Below are 21276 nucleotides of genomic sequence, written 5' to 3' on the forward strand. Positions count from 1 at the left end.
TGTGAAGTGGCTGAGCTGGTTCCTAGACCCTTCCTCAGCCCCAAGGAGTTTAAATCTTTCTTTCCCAAAGGAGTGTCCTAACCTCCAGACTAAGACTAGGATAAGGATCAGCCCCGTCTCCTCCTACTGCAACCACTCACTGAGCAGGCAGAAAGGAGAATTCATGAAATATACTCCAGCTCCTTTGCCCTGTGAGAAGCAGCACATTTTGGAAAACAGGAGGTCTGAAATCCTGATGTTTCTAAACTTCACTTGAAATTTATCAGCTCCTTGGAGCACGAAGCAGGGCCCAGACTTTCTCCTGCTCCCCAGGGACTTTCCCAGAGTGTGCTACAGAGTCAGACTCCTGTATCTTATCTCTCCATCTGTGCCAGCACCGTTGTGCTCCTGCCCACCCAAGTAACAGTCCAGCTCCAGGGAGATGGCACAGAAACCTCATGTCAGAATGATTATGCTCAGAACTGGCTTTGGGGATGTGAGAACAGGGAAAGGCCTTGGAGCCAGCCTTCTAATTTCTGCTGAAGTGTTTTGATCACCAGGCTGTTTTGAAAATGGTGCTTTCATAATAAACTAAATAACTCTAAGTCCACTATACAGCACCATTACAGCCTTGCACTAGAACCAGCTTCAGGTATTCTATCCCCAAATTTGTTCTGAACATACATTCCTAATTAAAATTAATCAGCGCCACCTGCTGAGCACAGGCTGCAGAGCAGAGCCAGGGCTTCTACTGCTTTAAAAAGGGAAAAAAACCCCAAATCAATCACAACCTGAGCTGACTTCCACTAGAATATCCAGGAATGTGGACTGGAATAGATACTGAAACAAGAGACATGTGTGTACTATCCCTGCTTATGGTCTTTGTAATTTATTTTCATGTGCAAAGGAAGCAGCATTCCCAACAAACACTGCTGCATCCAATTCAAGCAACAGTAATATCCCACACACAGCTGGCAACTTCCAGCCCTCCCAACACTGTCATGCTTAAATAAGGATTAAAAAACAGCAGGAGGACTGGGAGCTTTTTGATAAGATGCACAAAAGAGACTTACTTGGACACCAGCACAGCAGCTGCATCCCGAGCCTTGTCACTGACAACCAGGTAACACTAAAGGGAAAAGAAAACTGACTGCAAAAGAATTCATACATGGAGACAGAAAACCAACTGTGTAACAACTCTGTACTTAACACACTACTGAATACTTACATGACAAATATTATGATGATTACACACATCACGTCATTATTATAGTTACAAACTGAGCTTAAACGTAGTAGAAAGTTCATTTTTCCATTTAACAAACTGTATCTGAGGCAAAGTCTCCCTTCCTGTGCCTTTCAAAGCAGGTTTATTACTGAAGGTTCATTTGCTGAAGCCTTAACACACAGACACATTGTCCTATAAGCAGCAAGCCCCTTAGTGCTGCAAGTGTCAAAAGCCTGAGCTGTTGGGCTTGTGGGGAAGGGGGGGTTGGTTTATTTTTATCTCAAAGGCATGACAAGTCAGCCACCTGGGCTGACACCCACTGGGACTTCATGTATTTGTTTAAAAATCTTCACACAGTCACAGCTTCCACTCTCATCAAACACTGATTTTCTCTAGAAATCCTCAGACTTGGTTTTCAGAGAAGCTCTCTGGCACTGCCATGTGCTGAAAGCCTCTAACATATTCAAAGGCAGGGGTTCACCTCAGATAAAACAGTTTATTAGATGAGGGGAAACAAGTTCCAGTCTCACCTGACTTTAAAGGAGCAAACAACAGTATGAAGATCCAGAAGTACGAAAAAATTCTTTACAGATCAGACACAAAAATATAGGCTTAAATAATATGCAGAAAAGAACATCATTGAGGAATATACAGAATATATGACTATTTATCACATACTGAATGACTGAGCCAAATGTCCCAGGTCTGAAAGCATTACAGGGTGTGTTTTCCTCACCTTTGCTATGTCCAGGATGCGATCCATGGTTGGCTGCCGAGCCTGCCCTTCCAGGGCAATGAGGTTTCCATCAAAACGGGCCAGATCAAAAGGGATCAGGCAGATCATGGACAGCCACAACAAGAGCATGTAGCGAGTTTCCCAAGTCTGGAATGGAATGGTAAAACAAAGGATTTTTTATTTCATTCTCTGCAATATAAAGAGCACAAACTACCCCCCTGGCTCCAAGGAACTTTCAAAGATGAGCAAAACAAAATTCCCAATGTGAGTGCCCTGAAACTCCAGAACTACAAGCACCCCAAACAGCAAAACTGTAACAAAATTAATGGACCCTCCCCCCAATCAGAAATCTAGGCAACCTTGTTTCCTTCCCAAAGGAAAAATGCACCTTCCCATTTTCCTGTTTTTCCCTTCCCTCAGCCTATCTGTGCCTCCACTCACAAATATAACAGAAGTATGTTTTTCTCCTTAATTTCTTATGTGCTGCTTTCATGGGTTTATTGAAAAAACTTCTGAAGAAAGAAGGAAGTTTTTCAAGATTTAAAGCAGCAAAGTGTCAGAATTGATGCTTATTTTAAAAAAGCTTTAATTTAGAGCAGCAATACAATTATTGTATTCAAATCCATGATTTTTGTTACTTACAACTGATAATGATCTCTCTTAAAATTCATCTATCTTAAGCAGCTCTCTGGAGTTCTTTTTTTTTTCTTATTTAAAAATATAAGAATATAAACTACATTTTCCTGGAGTCAGATTGGAGTATTTTTCAGTTACTCCTTTTAGAGGTTCAGTGCCTTTCACCGCCCTTCTTACTCTTGTTACAATCAATGTGTTCCTTACACGAGTGCTCAAAGATTCTACTTGCACCTCTACTGCCACTGCTTCTAAATCCTTGGAACAAATCCCATGAAAGAAAACCAAGACCTCTCCTTGGGGTATTTCTCCTGTGACAAGATGATGGTTTTCACACCAAATCCAGGGGTTAACACCAGACAGGGTCTGTCACTGCTTTATATACTTTTCCCCAGATTTTTTCCTTCAGCTTTTTCCACTGGAGACATGAAAGTTGAACAAGTGCTCACCTCGGGGTCTCTTGGGTTCTGCTTTGCAAGCAAATCCAGAACAGGCTGCAGGTCCCGGACTTCGTGAGGGAAGCGTGGCAGGAAACGTTTGTACCCTCTCACCTAAGGCAGAAAGTTTCAGAATTCAGAACCCACCCAGCACCAGCACGTACTGAGGGGAAAGGAAAGACCCTTGGAGGAATTTCTTGATTAGGATCCTCATGTCATAAGGAGAGTAAGTAGGCAGTAAAAGTCTTAAATTCCTTGTGATGTTTGTGTTTTTACAAAGTTATTAAGGATTTATGACATGATAATGAACTTTAAAACAAGGGACATCTGGAGATTGTCTAGTCCCACCCTCCTGGTGAAGCAGGGTCACCCCAGCAGGGTGCCCAGCACCACGTGCATGGGGTGTCCAGAATCCCAAGGATGGAGACCCCCCCTCCTCTCTGAGCCACCTATCCCAGGGCTCAGCCCTTACAGCCCAAAAATATTTTCCTGTGCTCAAATGTAAATTCCACATCCATCTAACTGTTCATCACACTTTTCAACGTTATAACTCATGTTTTATCACTCAGCATCTCCACGTCTGCAATTTCTTTTGCATTCAGATCTGGATTTTTACTAATCTGGATTATTAAATAAGATAAACTATCATGAAAATGGGAAACAAGAGAACTAATCTTTCAAAGTACACTTTAAAATATTTAATCATATGAGACATTTATTTTAATATTTTTGAAAAGAACAAAGAAAATATTCATAACTTACAAATTTCAATTAAATAATATTAAATTTAGGATTTTTTTTTTACCTTTGTAATGATGTAGAGAAATTTAAAAGCCAGGTGAACTAGTGAGGGAGGAGATCCACTGTCCCATACTATCTCCAACAAGGAATTCATCATCCCCTCTAGAGAAAGGAGAGAAAAACCAGTGAGACTACATGCAGGTCACAGTACTTCTGATAGAACAGAGGGAGTCAACAATTATAAAATGGAAGTACTGTCAGCCACAGCAGTCTTGCAATGCAAACCCAGATCTTCCAGAGTAACAGATTTTTAAGTATAGATACAAAAATTATTTAAGGCTGACATTCCTACCTAAGTGGTGATCCAAAAGGTGAGGCTGCTCCTGGTACTTGTCCATTATACCTGAAAATGAAAAGATATCTGTAATAAACTACTCCAAGGTTCTTCCAGAGCCTTAACTGTGAGATACCCTCTGATTCTGAACAGTTTTAGCTTAAGATTTCTGCATCCCTGAGCCGCCACCACCTGTAAGCAAGGTCACAAAGTTAGAAAATCATAGAGTGGAAGGAGCTTGGAGCAACCTGGGATAGTGGAAGGTGTCTCTGCTCATGGCAGGGAGGGTGGCATGAGATGATCTTTAAGGTCCCTTCCAACACAGAGCAGTTTATAACTGCAAGTAACAGTACAAGCACAGTCTGTCCCCCTCACACTGCACTCATTTACCTACACTGAGCCATCGACCCTCTGCCAGGAGTCCCTCCAGTTTCCTGGGACAAACCTCCCACAAGCAACACTTTGCAATGAGGGTGTTCCTCACAATCCTCAGAGCTAGTTTCTTATTTTAAAATAGAATACAGGGAATTATTCAGCAAAGAGCAAAGAATCTTTAACAAATTTTAACCTCAACAAGCAAACTGCAGCTCTTACCACTGTGCTCCTCAAAACTGTTCACATCCCTTACTCTATTTTGCTGCCAGTAACAGAGTCTCTTCCTTTTGGATAGTGACTCAAGAAGGGAGAAATTGAAATTGAGTATTGGAAAAAAAAATAATAACAGCTTTCCAGAGCTTTCAGAGCTTTTCAATTTAAGCCCAGAATCAACAAAAAGCAGCTACAGAACTGAAAGCTGCATTCCCAAGAAGCTCATTAACTGATCCAGCATGGCACTAGAGATTGCCAGGCTCACTTTAGCTATTTGGTCAGAAAACAGCTTTTGAATTAGAAAACCAAAACCTCCTTAACCTCCCCTTTTCTGTATTTGTTTCTCTCACAAACAGCTTTGCTCTCTGTCCTTTTCCCCTGCTTCACACATCAACACCTACACTGAAGACACGACTCAAAGCCAACAGTGCTGCAGCTGACCAGTGGATGACACTGCACAACCACTTTCACACACCAGGCCATCCAACAGCATCCCTGTGCACTTCCACTGGGACACCAGAACACCACCCAGAGGGAAACCTGAGCTCCTCATCATCCCTGACTGAATGAACGATGCCTTAAGCTGCATACAAACAGCAGAACCAGGGAACGCTCATTCCAACAGCACAGCAACAGCTTTCCAGCACAAGTGGAATTGAGGAGCAAATTCTTTTCCCAGGTCACAGCCTGGCAAAGATAAAATAAAACCCCAAATATAAAAGCTGAGGAGAATGAACCTAAACCAGATGCTCTAAAACTATTATTTCAAAAGAGATCTTCCTATATTTTCCTACAAAATTGTAGCTGCAGATCAAACTGTTTCTCGAACTTCTGTTTCTAATGGTTCATCACAAAATGAGCATCATGAGTTTTTCCGAACGCTTTGGAAACTTTCATTAAAATCCCCTGGACCAGTGATCACTGCATTCCCTGCTCCCAGACTAAAGGCATTCCCTAAGTGTCAGTGTTCTAACCCACACACTGAACCTCCTGGCAGATTTGGGACATTTTGTCCAAGAAGGATCAAATGAGCACACTAAATATAACCCAATACTGAACCACAAACATAACACCTTTTTTAAGTATATTGAGCCTGTATTTACTGGGCAATGATACACAGGCAGAAAGCTCATAAATACCATTTAAGTGCAAAGAAACACTCCATATGATGTGACAGAGAGGCACAGCAAGGTGATTTTTCCAGCAATGGCTTTTCCTGTCCCACTGAATCTGACATTACCACTGTGATGCTGGGATTTTTGTCTGAGCAGTTACATGTCCATCATTTAGATGGATCAGTCAGTTCAGCCAAGCACAATAATGCTACTGAGAAATTTCTGCAGGGTCAGATCTCCAAATCTGGGGGGGGGTTCTGCTTTATTGTTTGCCCACCTCAGTGTTGTCAAAAACAAAGCTGCTGGGTCAATATTTAGACCGTGAGTTTTGCAATTTCGCCATCCTTCACAAAAATACTTGCAAAATGCAGGTCTCCTAAATTCAGTTTGCAAATACACGAAGCACTGAATGAACTTCTGCAGATCTCCTCATCAGAATATTGACCCAACACACAGATGTGCCTTGAAAGAGGCTGGTCACCCAGGACACTGCTACATGACCTCACTATGGCCCTTCCACATTCAGCTGAGGCCCAGGGGCAGGACAGCTCTCCTTAGGTGGCACAAAAGTCAAACCAAGTTACTTCCACTTGGAAAAACACACATGATGTGTATGGATCCAGCCACTCTTCCCGTTTCCCATGAAATGAAAAGGTAAATAGGAAATTGATGCTTCAAAGCACAAAATGGGTGTGTTTTGATGAGTAACAGAGTTATTTCATTTGACAGATATACAAACTTTTAACTAAATTATGGCCTGAATTTGAACAGGAAACTGAAGGCCCAGCATGGGTCAGAATTCAGATTTCTGGAACCTAAGATCTATGTTTTTCATTTACAGCAGTTAAACACCAGGTAATAAAAGAGCATCTATACGGAAAACAAAATGAGCAAAAAAACCACATCTGAATTACCTGTTGATAAAGTCCCAGCATTATCAGCGACCCAAAAATTAGCGGTTCGGTCCCTTTTTGGTAATCAGCAATAATAAAACCAACAGTACATCATGAAATGTTCGTGTCACGCAGCAGCAGGACCACTCCCTTTGGCTGCCGTGCTTACCTATGAACCGTTCCACGGCCATTTCCCTGGTCACCAGCTCCCCGAAGACCTCCCGCAGGTTCCCGATGAGCTCCGCGACCTCCCGGCTCTCGGTGAAGCTGTCCAGGATGTTCCTGTCGCTGAGGGCACCCGGCTCCCGCTCCTCGCCCTCCTCGGGCTCCCGCCGCGCTCCGTCCATGCCGGCGGGCCCGGCGCTGGCAGTGACAGCGGGAAGGGTCAGTTCCGCCGCCCCTCAGGCCGCGGGCAGGGCCGGTCCCGCCGCCCCGCACGGCCCCGCCATGCGGCACCGCGCCCCTCCCGCGGCCCCTCCCGCGGCCCCGCCCGGCCCTACCGGCCTCCGCCGCCGGCCCGCGCCGCGGGGCTCCCGGAGCCGCCGCCCTCGCCCCTCCGGCCCGGCGCGGTGCGCCCACCCGGGACGAGCGATAAGCGGGGACGAGCGATAAGCGGGGACGAGCGAGCACGCGGGACAAGCGCCCGCTGCCGCCCCGGGCCCGCCCCGCGCCGCCGCCGCTGCCGCCCAGCTACGGGCCGCCAGGAGGGACCAAAGGAGGCGGCGCCGCCTCCGAGCGCGGGCCCGGCCCCTCCGCGGGGTGGGAGGGAGATGAGGGCGGACACGCCCTGGGGACCCACAGCGGGGATGGGGACACCCAACCTGGGGACACCCACCGGGGACGGTGACATCCACCCTGGGGACATCCACCCTGGGGACACCCACCGGGGGTGGGGACACCCATCCTGGGGACACCCACCGGGGACGGTGACATCCACCCTGGGGACACCCACCCTGGGACAGTGACAGCCACCCTGGGGACACCCACCAGGGATGGGGACACCCAACCTGGGGACACCCACCTGGGACAGTGACACCCATCCTAGGGACACCCATCCTGGGGACACCCACTGGGGACAGTGACACCCATCCTAGGGACACCCATCCTGGGGACACCCACTGGGGATGGGGACACCCAACCTGGGGACACCCACCGGGGACAGTGACACCCATCCTGGGGACACCCATCCTGGGGACATCCACCAGGGACAGTGACATCCACCCTGGGGACATCCACCAGGGACAGTGACATCCACCCTGGGGACACCCACCCTGGGGACAGGAACACTTACTGGGGATGGGGATGTCCAGCCCAGGGACATCCAGTGGAAATAAGAAGACCTACTGGGGATGGGGACACTCACCAGGGACATCCAGGGGGGATGGGGACACAACCCCAGGGACACCCATCAGGGATGGGAACATCTAGGCTGGAGATGGGGACATCCAGCCTGGGGACAGCCAACTATGGGGCCCTGGGGATGGGACATGGATGGGGGCACAGGCACGGGCACCCAAGCACTGGGGGAGGATGGAGATCGGGAGCCTCAGGTAAGGGAACAGGGATGAGGACCTGGGCACGGGGACCCCAGGGGAAAAGGACAAGGATGGGGACAACCACACAAGGTGTGGGGGAGACAAGGATGATGCCGTTATCCATGACCTCCATTCCTTACCCAACCTGCACCAAAACACTGCCCTGCATGGTTAATACCACAACACATCATCCAAACCTCACACGGCTCTGGAAACAACATTCGAACCCTGAAAGCTGCAACTACAGCTCCACTGATTCCACAGGAAATTCAAGGAGGCACTGCAGCCCAGCCAGGATGTCACAACAGGTAAGTTGCTCTTTCCTGCTATCCAGCAGCTCCATCCACACCCAAATATTTTATCTTCAGGCTCAAATTCATTCCATCAAACCACAGGCACAAAACACATGTACACCGAATGCTGGGTTTCTGCAAGGCAAGTGTTTTATTTGAGAAGAAGTTTGAGTTCACAAGTATTTCCCAGTGTGATACAGGTGGGTTTGTTCACATCCATAAACACCAGTGCACATGCACTTTGCTCAGACCTAGATGTTCCAGCCATCAGCTACAATCCCAACTGTGTTCTAGCCCTACTGTTCCACATTTCCACTCTTCTAGTTCTGTTTTCTAACCAACAGTGACACATTCCCCTAATTCAAAGGAAGCAAAAATTTTTCACTATTTGTATCATATTTACAGAGAGCAAAGTGAATTGTTTTAAACCAATTACATTATCAAAAATTAAACTTAGTTAAATCTTTATAGCACAACCATTTAAAGTTGAGAAAAGTCTAAATATATCTGAGCAATTTTTAATATAATATTTTAGTATGAGTCATGCCAACCATCTGAAGTCTCAATACTCAGGTCATTCTTACCCAAAACCTTTTAATTCATAATTGTTGGACTGCACTTACTTTTACTCTCCTTGCCACTTCCATTAAAACCCCCAGAGTCACTAATGTACCCTAGCTCAGATTGTGCACCAGTAGCTTTGCTGAACACTTTTCTCCCCAAATTCCCACTGCCTGTGTTTTCTGTAAAAATAAAGCAGTAAGGAACAATGAAACCCCTTACAAATCCATCAGATTTGACACTGTTCCTTCCATAACCCAGTGGTGGCACAACAGACCAGCTTTGCCCACTGCACTCATTTTCTAAAATTGAAAATATGTCAAGCACCAACCAACCCAGCAGCCACAGGTGCTTCTTCTCACCCAACCACGGAGCCTTCCTCCCACATTTTGCTGTCTTTTTACAAAATTATTTATGTACTGTTGTACAACACACTGAAATATCACACTAAAACAATGAAATGCTATTATCAACTTTGAATGGTAACAACTTACTTCTAACTGTACAGTTAATTACCAAGGAGCTAGACATCCTTCCAGAAAATACCACTGGAATTTCAGTTCTTCTAGCAAGGAAAAATGAATGTGAGTAAATTACATTAAATTAAAATAAATATTAGGAATATTATTAATTACATATGTTTGCCAAATGCAGCTAAAGGGCCTTGTCTACTCATTAAATTAAAAAGAGAATGTTTTCAGATTCACAGAATCTGACTGAAATTTTGGATTAGGATATTCGACGGGCAAAAGGAAAGGAAAGGGAAACAGAAGACCATGGAAATTTTAATGGGGAAAGGGCTGGGAACAGACAGAAAGCTAAACCAGAGCAAACAAGGGCAGACACAAGAACTCGCTTCCAGCACCGCTGTCCCACAGCTGCAGCTCTCCATAGCAAACTGGGAAGATGCTGCTGTGGAACAACTGTGGGAGCACAGCAGCTATGAGGTGAGAGAGCAGGGTCAGGCTGAGTGTCCTGCTGCTTTCCAGGCTAGTGGAGCCTTGACAAACAGTGCAGCCCTTTCCTTCAGCAGGGAGGAATGTGTGCAGGGAAACTAGTGCCCAAGTTAAAGATTACAAAATTGCTTTTAGTTAGTGAGGCTCAAACTGCATTAAACCTTCCCCATATCAGGTGTTTTACCATCAATTCCGAGTTTGTGCTACTTGGGATGAGCAGGGGCTGCTCATTCCTAGGAGACTGTGTCAGAATTTCTCAAATGTACCTGGTTACTTCAGAAGTTTCTTCATCATGTTTAGGGTAGAGCCCCTGTACCCAGTCCCAAAATGGTTCCAGTGGTTGATGTAATTAAAGAGCTGATACAACTTGTTCCGTTTCTCAAATCCTGGAGCTTTGGGTATTTTACTGTGATAGGCAGAGAAAAAAGAGCTGCTGAACCCCCCAAACATTCCAGCAATGGCCAGCTCAAATTCTGAATGGCCATAGAAGCAGGCAGGGTCAAATATAATTGGCCCGGAGTCATCCTCAGCCACATTCCCTGCCCACAGGTCCCCGTGCAGGAGAGCAGGAACAATTTCTACATCACAGAACATTTCAGGAATCTTTGGCTGAAAAAGCATAAACAGACATGTAACAATTAAAGAGTTTTGAAGAAAATAACAAATAAAGTACTGTAGCATGTTAGAGCCTAAGCTGGCCAAATGCTGCCTGTGTTCAGCCCTCATGGAGTGCTTTGGACATTGATGGCAACAAGAACAAGAATAAATGTTCTGGATTGTTCTTGACCAAGCTCAGCAAAGCATTTAATTCACAGTCTAGTATCAACACCTGGTACTGATGTATTGCTCCTAGGCATGGATATCGTTGGCTGTCATGAGACATATAAAATAATTTCATTTAAACTAAAAAGTTTCAATGGCAAAAAGGATTGCAGTAAGCATCTGGACCAATGAACAGAAGAGAGGGGGAACATCCCTGGTGTTCCCAGAGTGCTGCATGGAACATGGCCTGAACCAGCCTCAGCCTGGGCCAGGTAAAATACAAATGTGTCCAGGCAGCAGAATTTCACACACTTCATAACACCAAGCTCTTAGGCTTAACCATATTATTATTATTACTAGCTGTATTCTCAGAAATAGATGTTGATGCTGAATTACACGGGGCTTTTTCCACTATCTATAAAAATTGAAAGAGTAACAAGAATTCTGTTCAGCTGACAGTGTTGCTGGACCCACTGTGAAGCATATCCAGACCCTGCTCTTCATTCCAAGCTGGGCAAATCCCTTATAAAACACCTTTACAATCCCACTGATACACATTTTCTGAAATTCTAGAAAATAGATTGAAAACATGGTTCATACTTTCAGCTGTGACCAGAGTTCTCGGGCTTCTCTGTCTCCATAATCTTTTTCAATCAAATCCAGCTGAGCCTGGAGTCGGTGACGGATGAAGAAGGATGGCCAGTCACTCTGCCACTCATTCACCTGGAAAATACAGCACAAGTTTGTCACACACAATTTTAACACACATTCATTCAGCGTTAATAAGAGAGATCCAGCTAAAACATTCAGTGCTGACACAATGGCCTGGACAATGTCAGTGACCAATGCACAGCGACATCAGATGTTTTGTTTTGGGAGTGCTGCTCCCCACCACACTTTGGTGGGGCTCTCTTTAATATAAGTTAAGGTTCTGGCTGTTTTCATTCATTCTCATTTTTGAAATGTATTTTTGAGGGAGAGTTTCTGGTAAGATCATTTCAGTTGTTCAGTGCTATCTTTCAAATCTTTCTGGAAATGCAGAAGTATTCACACATTTTTACTGGGTAATATAGTAAAAATGTGGTGAACCCCAGCTCAGGGAAGAAATGCTGATGTCTGGCTCCAGATCAGAGGCTGAAGGATAGCTTTAGTAAAACTATACTATATTACATTAATATACTATTTAAAGAGATGTTCTACTATTTTGCATACTTGCTTCTTACTTACCTAACTCAAACTCGTGACTCTCTGCTGAGAGTCCAATACAAAGCTAGATCTAATTAGTCATTAAACTTAAACAACTTTCACTAGAATCTAATTAAGCAACTACTTCAAGTAAACAATCTCTATACCACATTCTACATGAGGAAAACAAAGAAGCAGAGATAAAGATTGTTTTCTCTTCTTCTCTTTGTGTTTCTCTAAGAAATCCTGAGAGACAGAATTATGTCTCTCTGTCTAGAGAATGCGGATGCCACAGGTAACACATTTCTAATTTGGTGAAAAGCTGTACAGCAAGGAGTTTAAGATGCTGGAGGTTCATTCAGTTGTTGTAGAATGAAATCTTGACACGTGCAGAGCCAGAAAATGGTGGAATTGTCTCCAAGAGCCCTTTCCTCTCCAAGAGCACTTCCCAATGTCTCACATGATGAAGCTCTCCAAAAGCAGTGCAGAGATCCATACAGTAGGGGTTAATAAAACCAAGGTATGGCATGTGAAGGGACACTGATTTCTTTAAATATCACCAAGCTAAAGAACCACCACATCACTCCAAATTCTCACCCAATCCACCCTGCCTGCTGGCCACATGCACAGTACCAGGGAACAGGGCTGGAACAGGGAAAGCAAAGCTGTGGTCAGAAAGCTGCAGACAAATGGAGCAAGCTCAGGTATGAGGAGTTTACAGACCTCTACAAGTGCCTGTTGGCTTTCACAGCTGTGGAACAGACCATACCTGTGGGATATAACCACAGCAAGTGGCTGTGTGGAATCCAAATTTATCCACAAACTGGGCCTCGGAGTGACCAGCTCCTTTTCCTACAGAACAAAATAAATATTAGGGGATTTGAGATCTTTACATGGTAAAGGTTGCAAACACAGAACTTAAGGCAGGAAAAATAACTTATTGCTTAAAGTTACACTTATTACATGGTCACAACCCTTTTTAAAGCTGAAAAGAAATCTTTTGGACTTGAAGATGCTGGATGGAAATGGAGGCATAGTGAGCCATGGTCAGTGAGTTTGCTTTGGATGAAGGAGTTGGACATTCAGGAAAGGAGCCCAAATACAGAGTCACAATCTGCTCTTCTGGCACTTCTGGACGTGTTGCCATTAAATGTGGCTTAGGTTTGAGTCATACATTATTTGGGACCTGCCAGTAATTTGGCCTTCACTCAAAAATAATGGATTATAATTTGTCCACCACTAAGAGTCAGACCCAGTCCACTCTGAAGTCATGGGAACAGTACAGATACAGGCTGGCACTTGAGATTTTAATAGTAACAACTCAAAAAAATAATTATTTATATAGCTGTGGTATTTATTTAAATTTATTCTTTAATTCACTTTGAGGAGCAGCAATTTTTTAATATTTTGCTATTTATTTGAGTTCAAAAATGTCATCCCCAACATCTTTAAAGGGGAGCTTAATTCTGCATTTACTAAGGGACAACATTCTGTAATCAGTAAATTATCTAAACCAACAGCAAGCAAAAAACGGGATTTCTGTAAGCTCAAGAACATTTTAAGAGAGTGCATGAGGCTGAAAGGTTTCACTGACACTGAAGAAGAGTCCAAATTGCCAGTTTGACTTAGGAAAGTTGAAAGCAATGCTGCACCACAGCCAAAGGAATTGCTTCCTTTTTGGTTAGTACATTACATCAATGCTTTACCAATTGTGCTTCCTTCAGTCCTCAGCTTCTCTCCAAGTTTCTGGTTATAAAGATGAAGTTCTGCTATCTGCTCTCCCAGCTTTGAAGAGTATCTGTAGGATCAAATGAAACAAAATGAAACTGAAACAAGTCAACAAATATTATACCAAAAAAAAAAAAAAACAAAAAAAAACAAACAAACAAACAAAAAACCCCTCAACTAAATATGATCAAGGCTATTTTTTAGCAAACATAGCACCTTAATCAATTTCACAGGCACCTAACAGGGAGAAAATGACTTAATAACAGCTCTGAAGACACAGGTAACACAACAAACATACTAAATGCTCTTGCAAGAAAGGCAAAGAGAACACAAGGTTGTATAAACAGGAGCAGAAAGGGCAGGAGGATGGTGTGCTCCTCCTTATCAGCCCCACTATCAGCAGAGAACAGAACATGGTATCAACAGAACAGGGTTGGGCTTTACCCTTCCAAATCAGCTGAGCAGCAGTTGAAAGGGTAAGTCTGAAAAGAAGCCATAGGCAGGGATTGAGTTGAGGCTGCCTAATGCTGAAGGCAGACAACTAAAAACCAGTTAAATATTCCACAGGTATCTTAACAGGAGTTTCAGGGATGGAAACTAATTTCTTCTCCATTCCCAGAATGGGGGGAAAATGATGGATTTAAAATTGCAACCAGAAGGACTAAGGTTAGGCATTGGAAAATCCTTTCTAGGAACAGTGGGATGGATTAGAATAACCTGTTTGTGGAGGCTGTGGAATTGCCATTATTGTCCCAAATAAAATAGATGGGTTGGACAAGCAGCTGCCAGAAGAGCCATAGGAATGCCACTGTTTCCATATGGAGGCCTGGAACACAGCAGTGCTCCTGAAAATCTGTTTCCAGCACCACATGACTCCTGAATGCCATGTTCAGGTTGGCTGACAGATGAAATGCAGATTCATATCATCTTAATCATGGTTTGAATCATACTGGAAGATTCTACAGAGAGAAGCAGGGGTTTCGAAGACATAAGCAGCCTGTAAGGTTAAAGAAACCTGTTGGGCTGGGAAAAGAAATTCCAGTGAAAAATCTCAAGAGAGAACGATGAGCCAAACTCAGCTGTGATTAAATTCAGTGCAGCAGCATCTCAGCACACGTGGAGCAGCACACAAATGAGCAGTGACAGCCATTTCTAGTGCAGGAAAAGCAAAATATGGGCAAGGAGTGTGTACACACATATACACATACACACACACATATATATATTTTACTATGTGCACAGAGAAACACAGATCTCAACAGAGAGATGCTTTGTCTCTGAGAGAATAAAGCAACTCTGCTCATGAAGTTTCCTGGCTGACTGTAAGATATTAAAAAAAATGTATCCCAAAACATAGTAAAAAGAGATGCATGGACATACTTGTTGAGGTGCTTCATCTTTAGGTACTCCATGGCAAACATGGCTCCTCCTCCAGGCAGGTCAATCACTTTGATGGGCTGAGGCACTCTCACAATATTGGTTTTCTGAATCGCTTCCAAACTTGCCATTTCCCCTTCAAACATTTTTCTAGCCTGTCAAGGAATAAGAATATTCTTGGGCTAAACTATGGATGTCTACAATGAGTACTTCTGACAAAGTGGCAAGGAGTTAATTCCTCTTGATAAAAGGAGAGAGCTCCAGCAAAGCTTCAGTCCACACAGGAAGACTTAAGGGCCTTAACCCTAAATGCTTTTTTTTTCCCTAAATTCATTCCAGGGTTGTAGGATATGTCACATTTCACTATGATTTCCAGCTGCTTATGAAGACCCCAAACTACCTGGATGAAACAGCACCTCTGAGGATAATGTGGCCACTGCTAAATGAGGTAACACTGAGCCCTTAAATTGGTTCTTCTTTCCCCACAGGCCACAGGATGGAGATGACAGCACAAATAATACTCAGCGTGTGCTCTGCATTTTTGAAGCAAAGCTGCTGTTTAGGATGATTTTGATATTGATAAAGCAAATTTCTGATGCACTGTGGTGTTAGAAAAAGCAATTGAGTATTCATTTAGTAATAGAAAAGTCAAGAGTTTGGCTTGAGAAGCTGCAAGAGTTTTACTTTTAGAAATGCCAAAAGCAACGAGGATGTTTGAAATTTCTGTAGCTTTAATGATAATACGTGAGTTTTAGCACTGGCCCCTGTTTGTGCCCTCCCATTATCAATCCTCCCAACAGGAACATGAAAAGGAATGCAGTGAATGCAAAGTCAGCTCTGGGCTTTTCCAAACTCCAAGTACCACAGTAACAGCTTTGTGCTTGGCCTCCTTTTTATAGGAATTACAGTTCATTCCTGTTGTTGAGAGTTATCACATTGCATTACACTGCATTTCACACTAACCAAACCTGCTACATTAATTCTGGATATAAAATAGACACAGCTATAAAAAGTAAACTCAGAACTGAAATAATTATGTATTATTAACGAGCAGCTGCTTTTAAAATAAAAAGCTATCTCTATGCAATCATAAGATCTGCTGGCATTGACCTGAGGTTTGTGGTTGATTTTCACAAACACCCGTCCTCTGTCTGTCTCATACGTTTGGCCTTGGCTGATGCATCCTCCCCCAGAGCTCCCCAGTGCCTTCAGAAGGTTGGTGTTCAGCTCTGCCTTCAGGATCTTCTCCATGGTCATTTCCAGGCTGCTGCAGCCGCTCCTCTGCTAAACCTGCTGCGAAACAGGATTAAAGGTCTGGGTCCTTCTGCCACTGTCACTCTGCGATGAGGTAGGAAGGGCCACCCACCACAGAAAAAAATTTAAAGAACACAGCTAAAAAAAAATAGCTCAGCCAGAGAGAGTGTTTCAAAATGCTTTGCTTGCCGTGGGCTTTTACAGATATACGTGAAAAATAAAATTCTTTATAAATATTTGCTACAATAAACTGCAGAGATTAATTCTAGGAGAGGTGGGTCCTGGGGCCTCTCAGCGGTGCTGGAGCTGCTGGTATTTGTAGTTTGGAGCCGCTCTAGAGCTCCGGGATCGCCTGCGGAGGAGCGGTTTTAGGCCGATCCACTAGAGGGAAGCTGAAGGCAGCCCCAGGAATGGCCACAAACGCTGTATCGGGGGCATTTGGTGTGAAATCCAAAACTTCGGCCCAAAAGGATGGGATTAAATCCGTTAATCGGCCGGGTGGGGTGCGGGGAGGAGGATGAGCCAGGCGGGGAGCCCGGCTGGAGCCCATGATTCCCTGCGGAAATTCCTGCCCGTGCGGGACCGTGCCGTGGGGACGGGGAGATCCCGGCCGGGCTGCGGGACGGGACCTGCGGGCACAGCGCGGGTGAGCGGCACCCCCGGGTCCCGGTGTGAGGGGCGGCTGGTCCCGGTGTGAGGGAACGGTTCCTGCAGTGTTCGAGGTGTTCCCGGTGTGATGGGAGGCTGTTCCCGGTGTGAGGGGAGCTTGTTCCTGCAGTGATGGAGAGCTGCTCCCGGTGTGAGGGGAGGCTGCTCCTGCAGTGAGGGGCGGCCGCTCCCGGTGGAACGGGGGCTGTTCCCGCTGTTATGGTGTCCAACCATGACATATGGGAACAGGAGCTCCCGGTGTTACGGAGCCTGCTCCCGGTGCGAGGGGGAGCTGGCACAGCAGTGACGGGGAGCTGCTCCCGGCGTGAAGAGGGGCTGCTCCCGGTGTGAGGGGCGGCTGTTCCGGTTGTGAGGGGATGCTGTTCCCGCCGGGACGGGAAGCTGTTCCCGGTGCTATGAGGGGCTGTTCCCGGTGTTATGAGGGGCTGTTCCCGCTGTTATGAGGGGCTGTTCCCGGTGTGAGGGGATGCTGTTCCCGGTGCTATGAGGGGATGCTGTTCCCGGTGCTATGAGGGGCTGTTCCCGGTGTAATGAGGGGCTGTTCCCGGTGTGAGGGGCCAGTTCCCGGTGTTATGAGGGGCTGTTCCCGGTGTGAGGAGATGCTGTTCCCGCCGGGACGGGAAGCTGTTCCCGGTGCTATGAGGGGCTGTTCCCGGTGTTATGAGGGGCTGTTCCCGGTGTTATGAGGGGCTGTTCCCGGTGTGAGGGGATGCTGTTCCCGCTGTTATGAGGGGCTGTTCCCGGTGCTATGAGGGGATGCTGTTCCCGGTGCTATGAGGGGCTGTTCCCGGTGCTATGAGGGGCTGTTCCCGGTGTGAGGGGATGCTGTTCCCGCTGTTATGAGGGGATGCTGTTCCCGGTGTGAGGGGATGCTGTTCCCGGTGTTAGGAGGGGCTGTTCCCGGTGCTATGAGGGGATGCTGTTCCCGGTGCTATGAGGGGCTGTTCCCGGTGCTATGAGGGGCCGTTCCCGGTGTGAGGGGATGCTGTTCCCGGTGTGAGGGGATGCTGTTCCCGGTGTTAGGAGGGGCTGTTCCCGGTGTTATGAGGGGCTGTTCCCGGTGCTATGAGGGGCTGTTCCCGGTGTTATGAGGGGCTGTTCCCGGTGTGAGGGGATGCTGTTCCCGCTGTTATGAGGGGCTGTTCCCGGTGTGAGGGGATGCTGTTCCCGGTGTTAGGAGGGGCTGTTCCCGGTGCTATGAGGGGATGCTTTTCCCGGTGCTATGAGGGGCTGTTCCCGGTGCTATGAGGGGCTGTTCCCGGTGTGAGGGGATGCTGTTCCCGCTGTTATGAGGGGCTGTTCCCGCTGTTATGAGGGGATGCTGTTCCCGGTGTGAGGGGATGCTGTTCCCGGTGTTAGGAGGGGCTGTTCCCGGTGTTATGAGGGGCTGTTCCCGGTGCTATGAGGGGCTGTTCCCGGTGTTATGAGGGGCTGTTCCCGGTGTGAGGGGATGCTGTTCCCGCTGTTAGGAGGGGCTGTTCCCGGTGCTATGAGGGGCTGTTCCCGGTGTGAGGGGCCAGTTCCCGGTGTGACAGGAGTCTGACACTGTTCCGCTCTCCGCACAAGCGCCCCGTGGCCCTCCAGACTCGGAACACACGGATTCCTGTTTAATGGCAGCGCATGCTCCATGTACGTACCACACCGACAAAAATTAGAACGTGAAGTCTTATTTTAGAGTTTGCTCACCACAGAAATGCTGCTTTGGGATGAATGACACATCCAATGCCACCGAAAGGACGTGACATTCTGCTGCTGGATTTTCTGCCTTTTACTTTCTGATATGCATAACGTCATTGGTTTCACTATGTTGTGTGTTTTTATACAGGGGATAAATACCATTAGATTAAATTCTTAATTCCATGAAACCTGTGAATTACTAATAAAAATAAAAGAAAATCCTGTATTTTTTTACAATGATTAAAAATATAAAAATGAGTTATGGGTCTGAAATTCAGGCAGAGGAACTTAAAATGCATTAAACACACTGAATATATATTAAACACAATTAAAATGTGTTCAATACAATAAAATGTATTAAATATACTTAACTATGTATTTATCATTGTTAAATTCTACCAATAATGTGACAAATTCTGTAGTGCTACAATTGTGCATTTGGATTCCTTGTGAAGTTCCTTCAGTAACTTTTAAGGACAAACTTCACTAAGCTAAAAATGGATCTATAATTATTATGCACATGCACAGCAAGGTTTAGTGTATGTAATTAATTTGATAAATGGTTTTGCATGATTTTTAATACTTTGGGGAATTAATTTGTAGGTTAAATACTTTCCTGTAAGAATAAATTTCATTTCATACTACTCTCTGAGAAAGTTCTAGGAGAAAAATGCCACAGACACTGTGGTAAAATAAACAGGACTTGAAGACACTATTTCAAAACTAAATAAATTGAATGTTTCTGAAAAATAAATCCTTTCTGCAGATTCTTTAGAAATGGTTTCTTTAACTGGAGAGGGTTGGCTTTATCTTCCTTTAGAAGAATTTGAAGAACAATATACCTGAATTACATACCAGGAATGTGAATTCAGCCTTTAAGTATCATATAAGGCTTCTGATACAACATCCGCCCACAAAAAGGTTACCTGAACGGTGGAAGAATATCTCAAGCCAAGTCCTTCATGTGTGAAGGGATTGTGTGACTCCTCCTCCTCAGTAACTGGTGCAGCTTCATCCCAGTTTCCTATCAGCGACCCCACTGCTGTGAGATACCGCCAAGAGTCTGTGATGTTCCTCCTGGATCAGCACTGTGAGTGTAAAAATTCCGGCCAGCAAAGTGCCAGAGTAGTGCCGGACCTGGAGCAATCAGTGCATCAGTTTAAAGAAAAGTGCCAGCAGAACGAGTCTGCTCACAGGGAAACCCGCAAACCCCCGTGCGGTGGAAGGAATTCCTGTGGAATTCCTGCTCCCGGGTAGGAGCGGGCTCCCCCCGCCGGGCTGAGTGCCGGGGGAGCTCCGGGAAGCGCTGGGACGGAGCTGTGGGGATGTTGAAATTGCATCTCCAGCGCGCACACGGGCAGGGCTGCCTGCAGCTCCGCGGGGTTAAGCCTGGATCCGAGACACCCAGACTTCAGCACATGCCCGGCCGGTGTCCGGGCACAGCATGAGCAGTTCTGTGCCCTGCACGCGGCTGTTCATGCGTTCATTTCTTCCAGATTATACCCTTGGCCTCCTCCATCCGCAGCCTGGTCCTTTCTGTGATATGCAGGAGGAATGCCTGGCTGGAGGGAGCATTTCCACGGATGTGTGTCAGTCCCCAAGGCCAGAGTCTCTGTTCCTCCTGCCAGCCAGGATAAACACGAGGTAAGGACAGGCTGGAGCAGCACTCCTCGCTCCTGATAACGCCTGCAGCAATCCCACACGGATTAAGGAAAGCCTGGGGCTCTAGTTGGGCAGGAGAAGCTTTAAAAAAAGCAAAGGGTTTGTTATTTCATATTATCCAGTCTCTTGGCTGCCTGAGGAAACAAAATCTCATCAAGATGCAATGTGATTATTCTATTTCATATGCATATATGAGTACCCAATACTCTAGCAGCTGGTCTGTGCAGAGCTCCGGGGCTGCACTCAGCTCTTGTGCACCTCCCAACAGAGCTGGTCGCAAATGCGAGACGCGGCATCAGCGGAAGGCACAGAGCGAGCACGGAAAGGAGGAGAACACACAGGAGGGACGGGAAATAGCTGCTGGTGGTGTGAGCACACGGCCTGGGCTCCAGCTCATCACTCATGGAATAATCCGGCTTGGAAGGGGCCTCACCAGGCTGGCGGCTCCATCATCTTACTTGAAGTAAAATAATATTTAAGTCCAGCCAGGGTGCTCAGGGCCTTGGGTCCCAAGCACTACATCACTTCCACATTTTCAAGACGTATCTGTGGTTTTGTTTGGGGTTTTGTCAAGTCGGGGAATCCCTATTTTAGCGCGTTCCAACAGCAACTCCTGTGTTTTTACTAGTTTGATATGACAACTTTTACCAAACAGTCCTTTGGAGCTGGGAGGGGCCCAGGCCACCCATCCTCCCCTCCGGCCCGGCCGTCAGTCCTGGTTCGTCCCGGTCGGTCCGGGCGGTCAGTCTCGGTCACTCTCTGCGGTCAGCCGCAGTCACTCCCGGTCAGTCCCGGCGGTCATTCCCGATCATTCCCGGTCAGTCCCGGCGGTCATTCCCGATCATTCCCGGTCACTCCCGCCGGCATTCCCGCGGCGCTCGACTACTCGGCGCTCCTCCCGCCGGCGGCTGGATGGGCTCTGCGCTCGGCAGC

The 21276-nt window shown here is 46.1% G+C and overlaps 2 protein-coding genes across 6 annotated transcripts in view; both read right to left on the reverse strand.

The window, feature by feature from the left end:
* TBCD (tubulin folding cofactor D) overlaps positions 1–7283 on the reverse strand; it is a 119137-nt gene extending 111854 nt beyond the window's left edge. Inside the window, exons 1-7 of one of the 2 annotated variants that reach the window (XM_053994388.1) lie at positions 7185–7258; positions 6854–7047; positions 4107–4157; positions 3819–3916; positions 3026–3127; positions 1944–2090; positions 1053–1108 (exon numbers count right to left, since the gene is read on the reverse strand). In XM_053994388.1, coding sequence (XP_053850363.1) covers positions 1053–1108; positions 1944–2090; positions 3026–3127; positions 3819–3916; positions 4107–4157; positions 6854–7031 — 632 coding nt within the window. In that variant the 5' untranslated portion in view covers positions 7032–7047; positions 7185–7258. Of the gene's footprint in view, positions 1–1052; positions 1109–1943; positions 2091–3025; positions 3128–3818; positions 3917–4106; positions 4158–6853; positions 7048–7184 lie in introns of both variants that reach the window. The other variant, XM_053994389.1, reaches the window with a different exon arrangement.
* Positions 7284–8628: 1345 nt separating this feature from the next.
* On the reverse strand, positions 8629–21259 carry FN3K (fructosamine 3 kinase). 4 transcript variants are annotated; one of them, XM_053994488.1, is made up of 8 exons: positions 20992–21259; positions 19608–20424; positions 16192–16371; positions 15085–15236; positions 13683–13774; positions 12746–12828; positions 11392–11514; positions 8629–10638 (listed from the first exon to the last, which is right to left on the reverse strand). In XM_053994488.1, exons 3-8 carry the CDS (start codon positions 16336–16338, stop codon positions 10300–10302), a joined length of 936 nt encoding a protein of 311 aa, XP_053850463.1. In that variant the 5' UTR covers positions 16339–16371; positions 19608–20424; positions 20992–21259; the 3' UTR covers positions 8629–10299. The 4 variants fall into 4 exon arrangements, with proteins under 4 accessions (XP_053850463.1, XP_053850461.1, XP_053850462.1 ...); XM_053994486.1 differs by having other exon boundaries at positions 19608–21259; XM_053994487.1 differs by lacking the exons at positions 19608–20424; positions 20992–21259 and adding an exon at positions 16965–17035.
* Between the last annotated feature and the right edge of the window lie 17 nt (positions 21260–21276).

The sequence above is a fragment of the Vidua macroura genome, chromosome 19 (genome assembly GCF_024509145.1).
Source record: "Vidua macroura isolate BioBank_ID:100142 chromosome 19, ASM2450914v1, whole genome shotgun sequence".
Taxonomy (NCBI): Eukaryota; Metazoa; Chordata; class Aves; order Passeriformes; family Viduidae; genus Vidua; species Vidua macroura.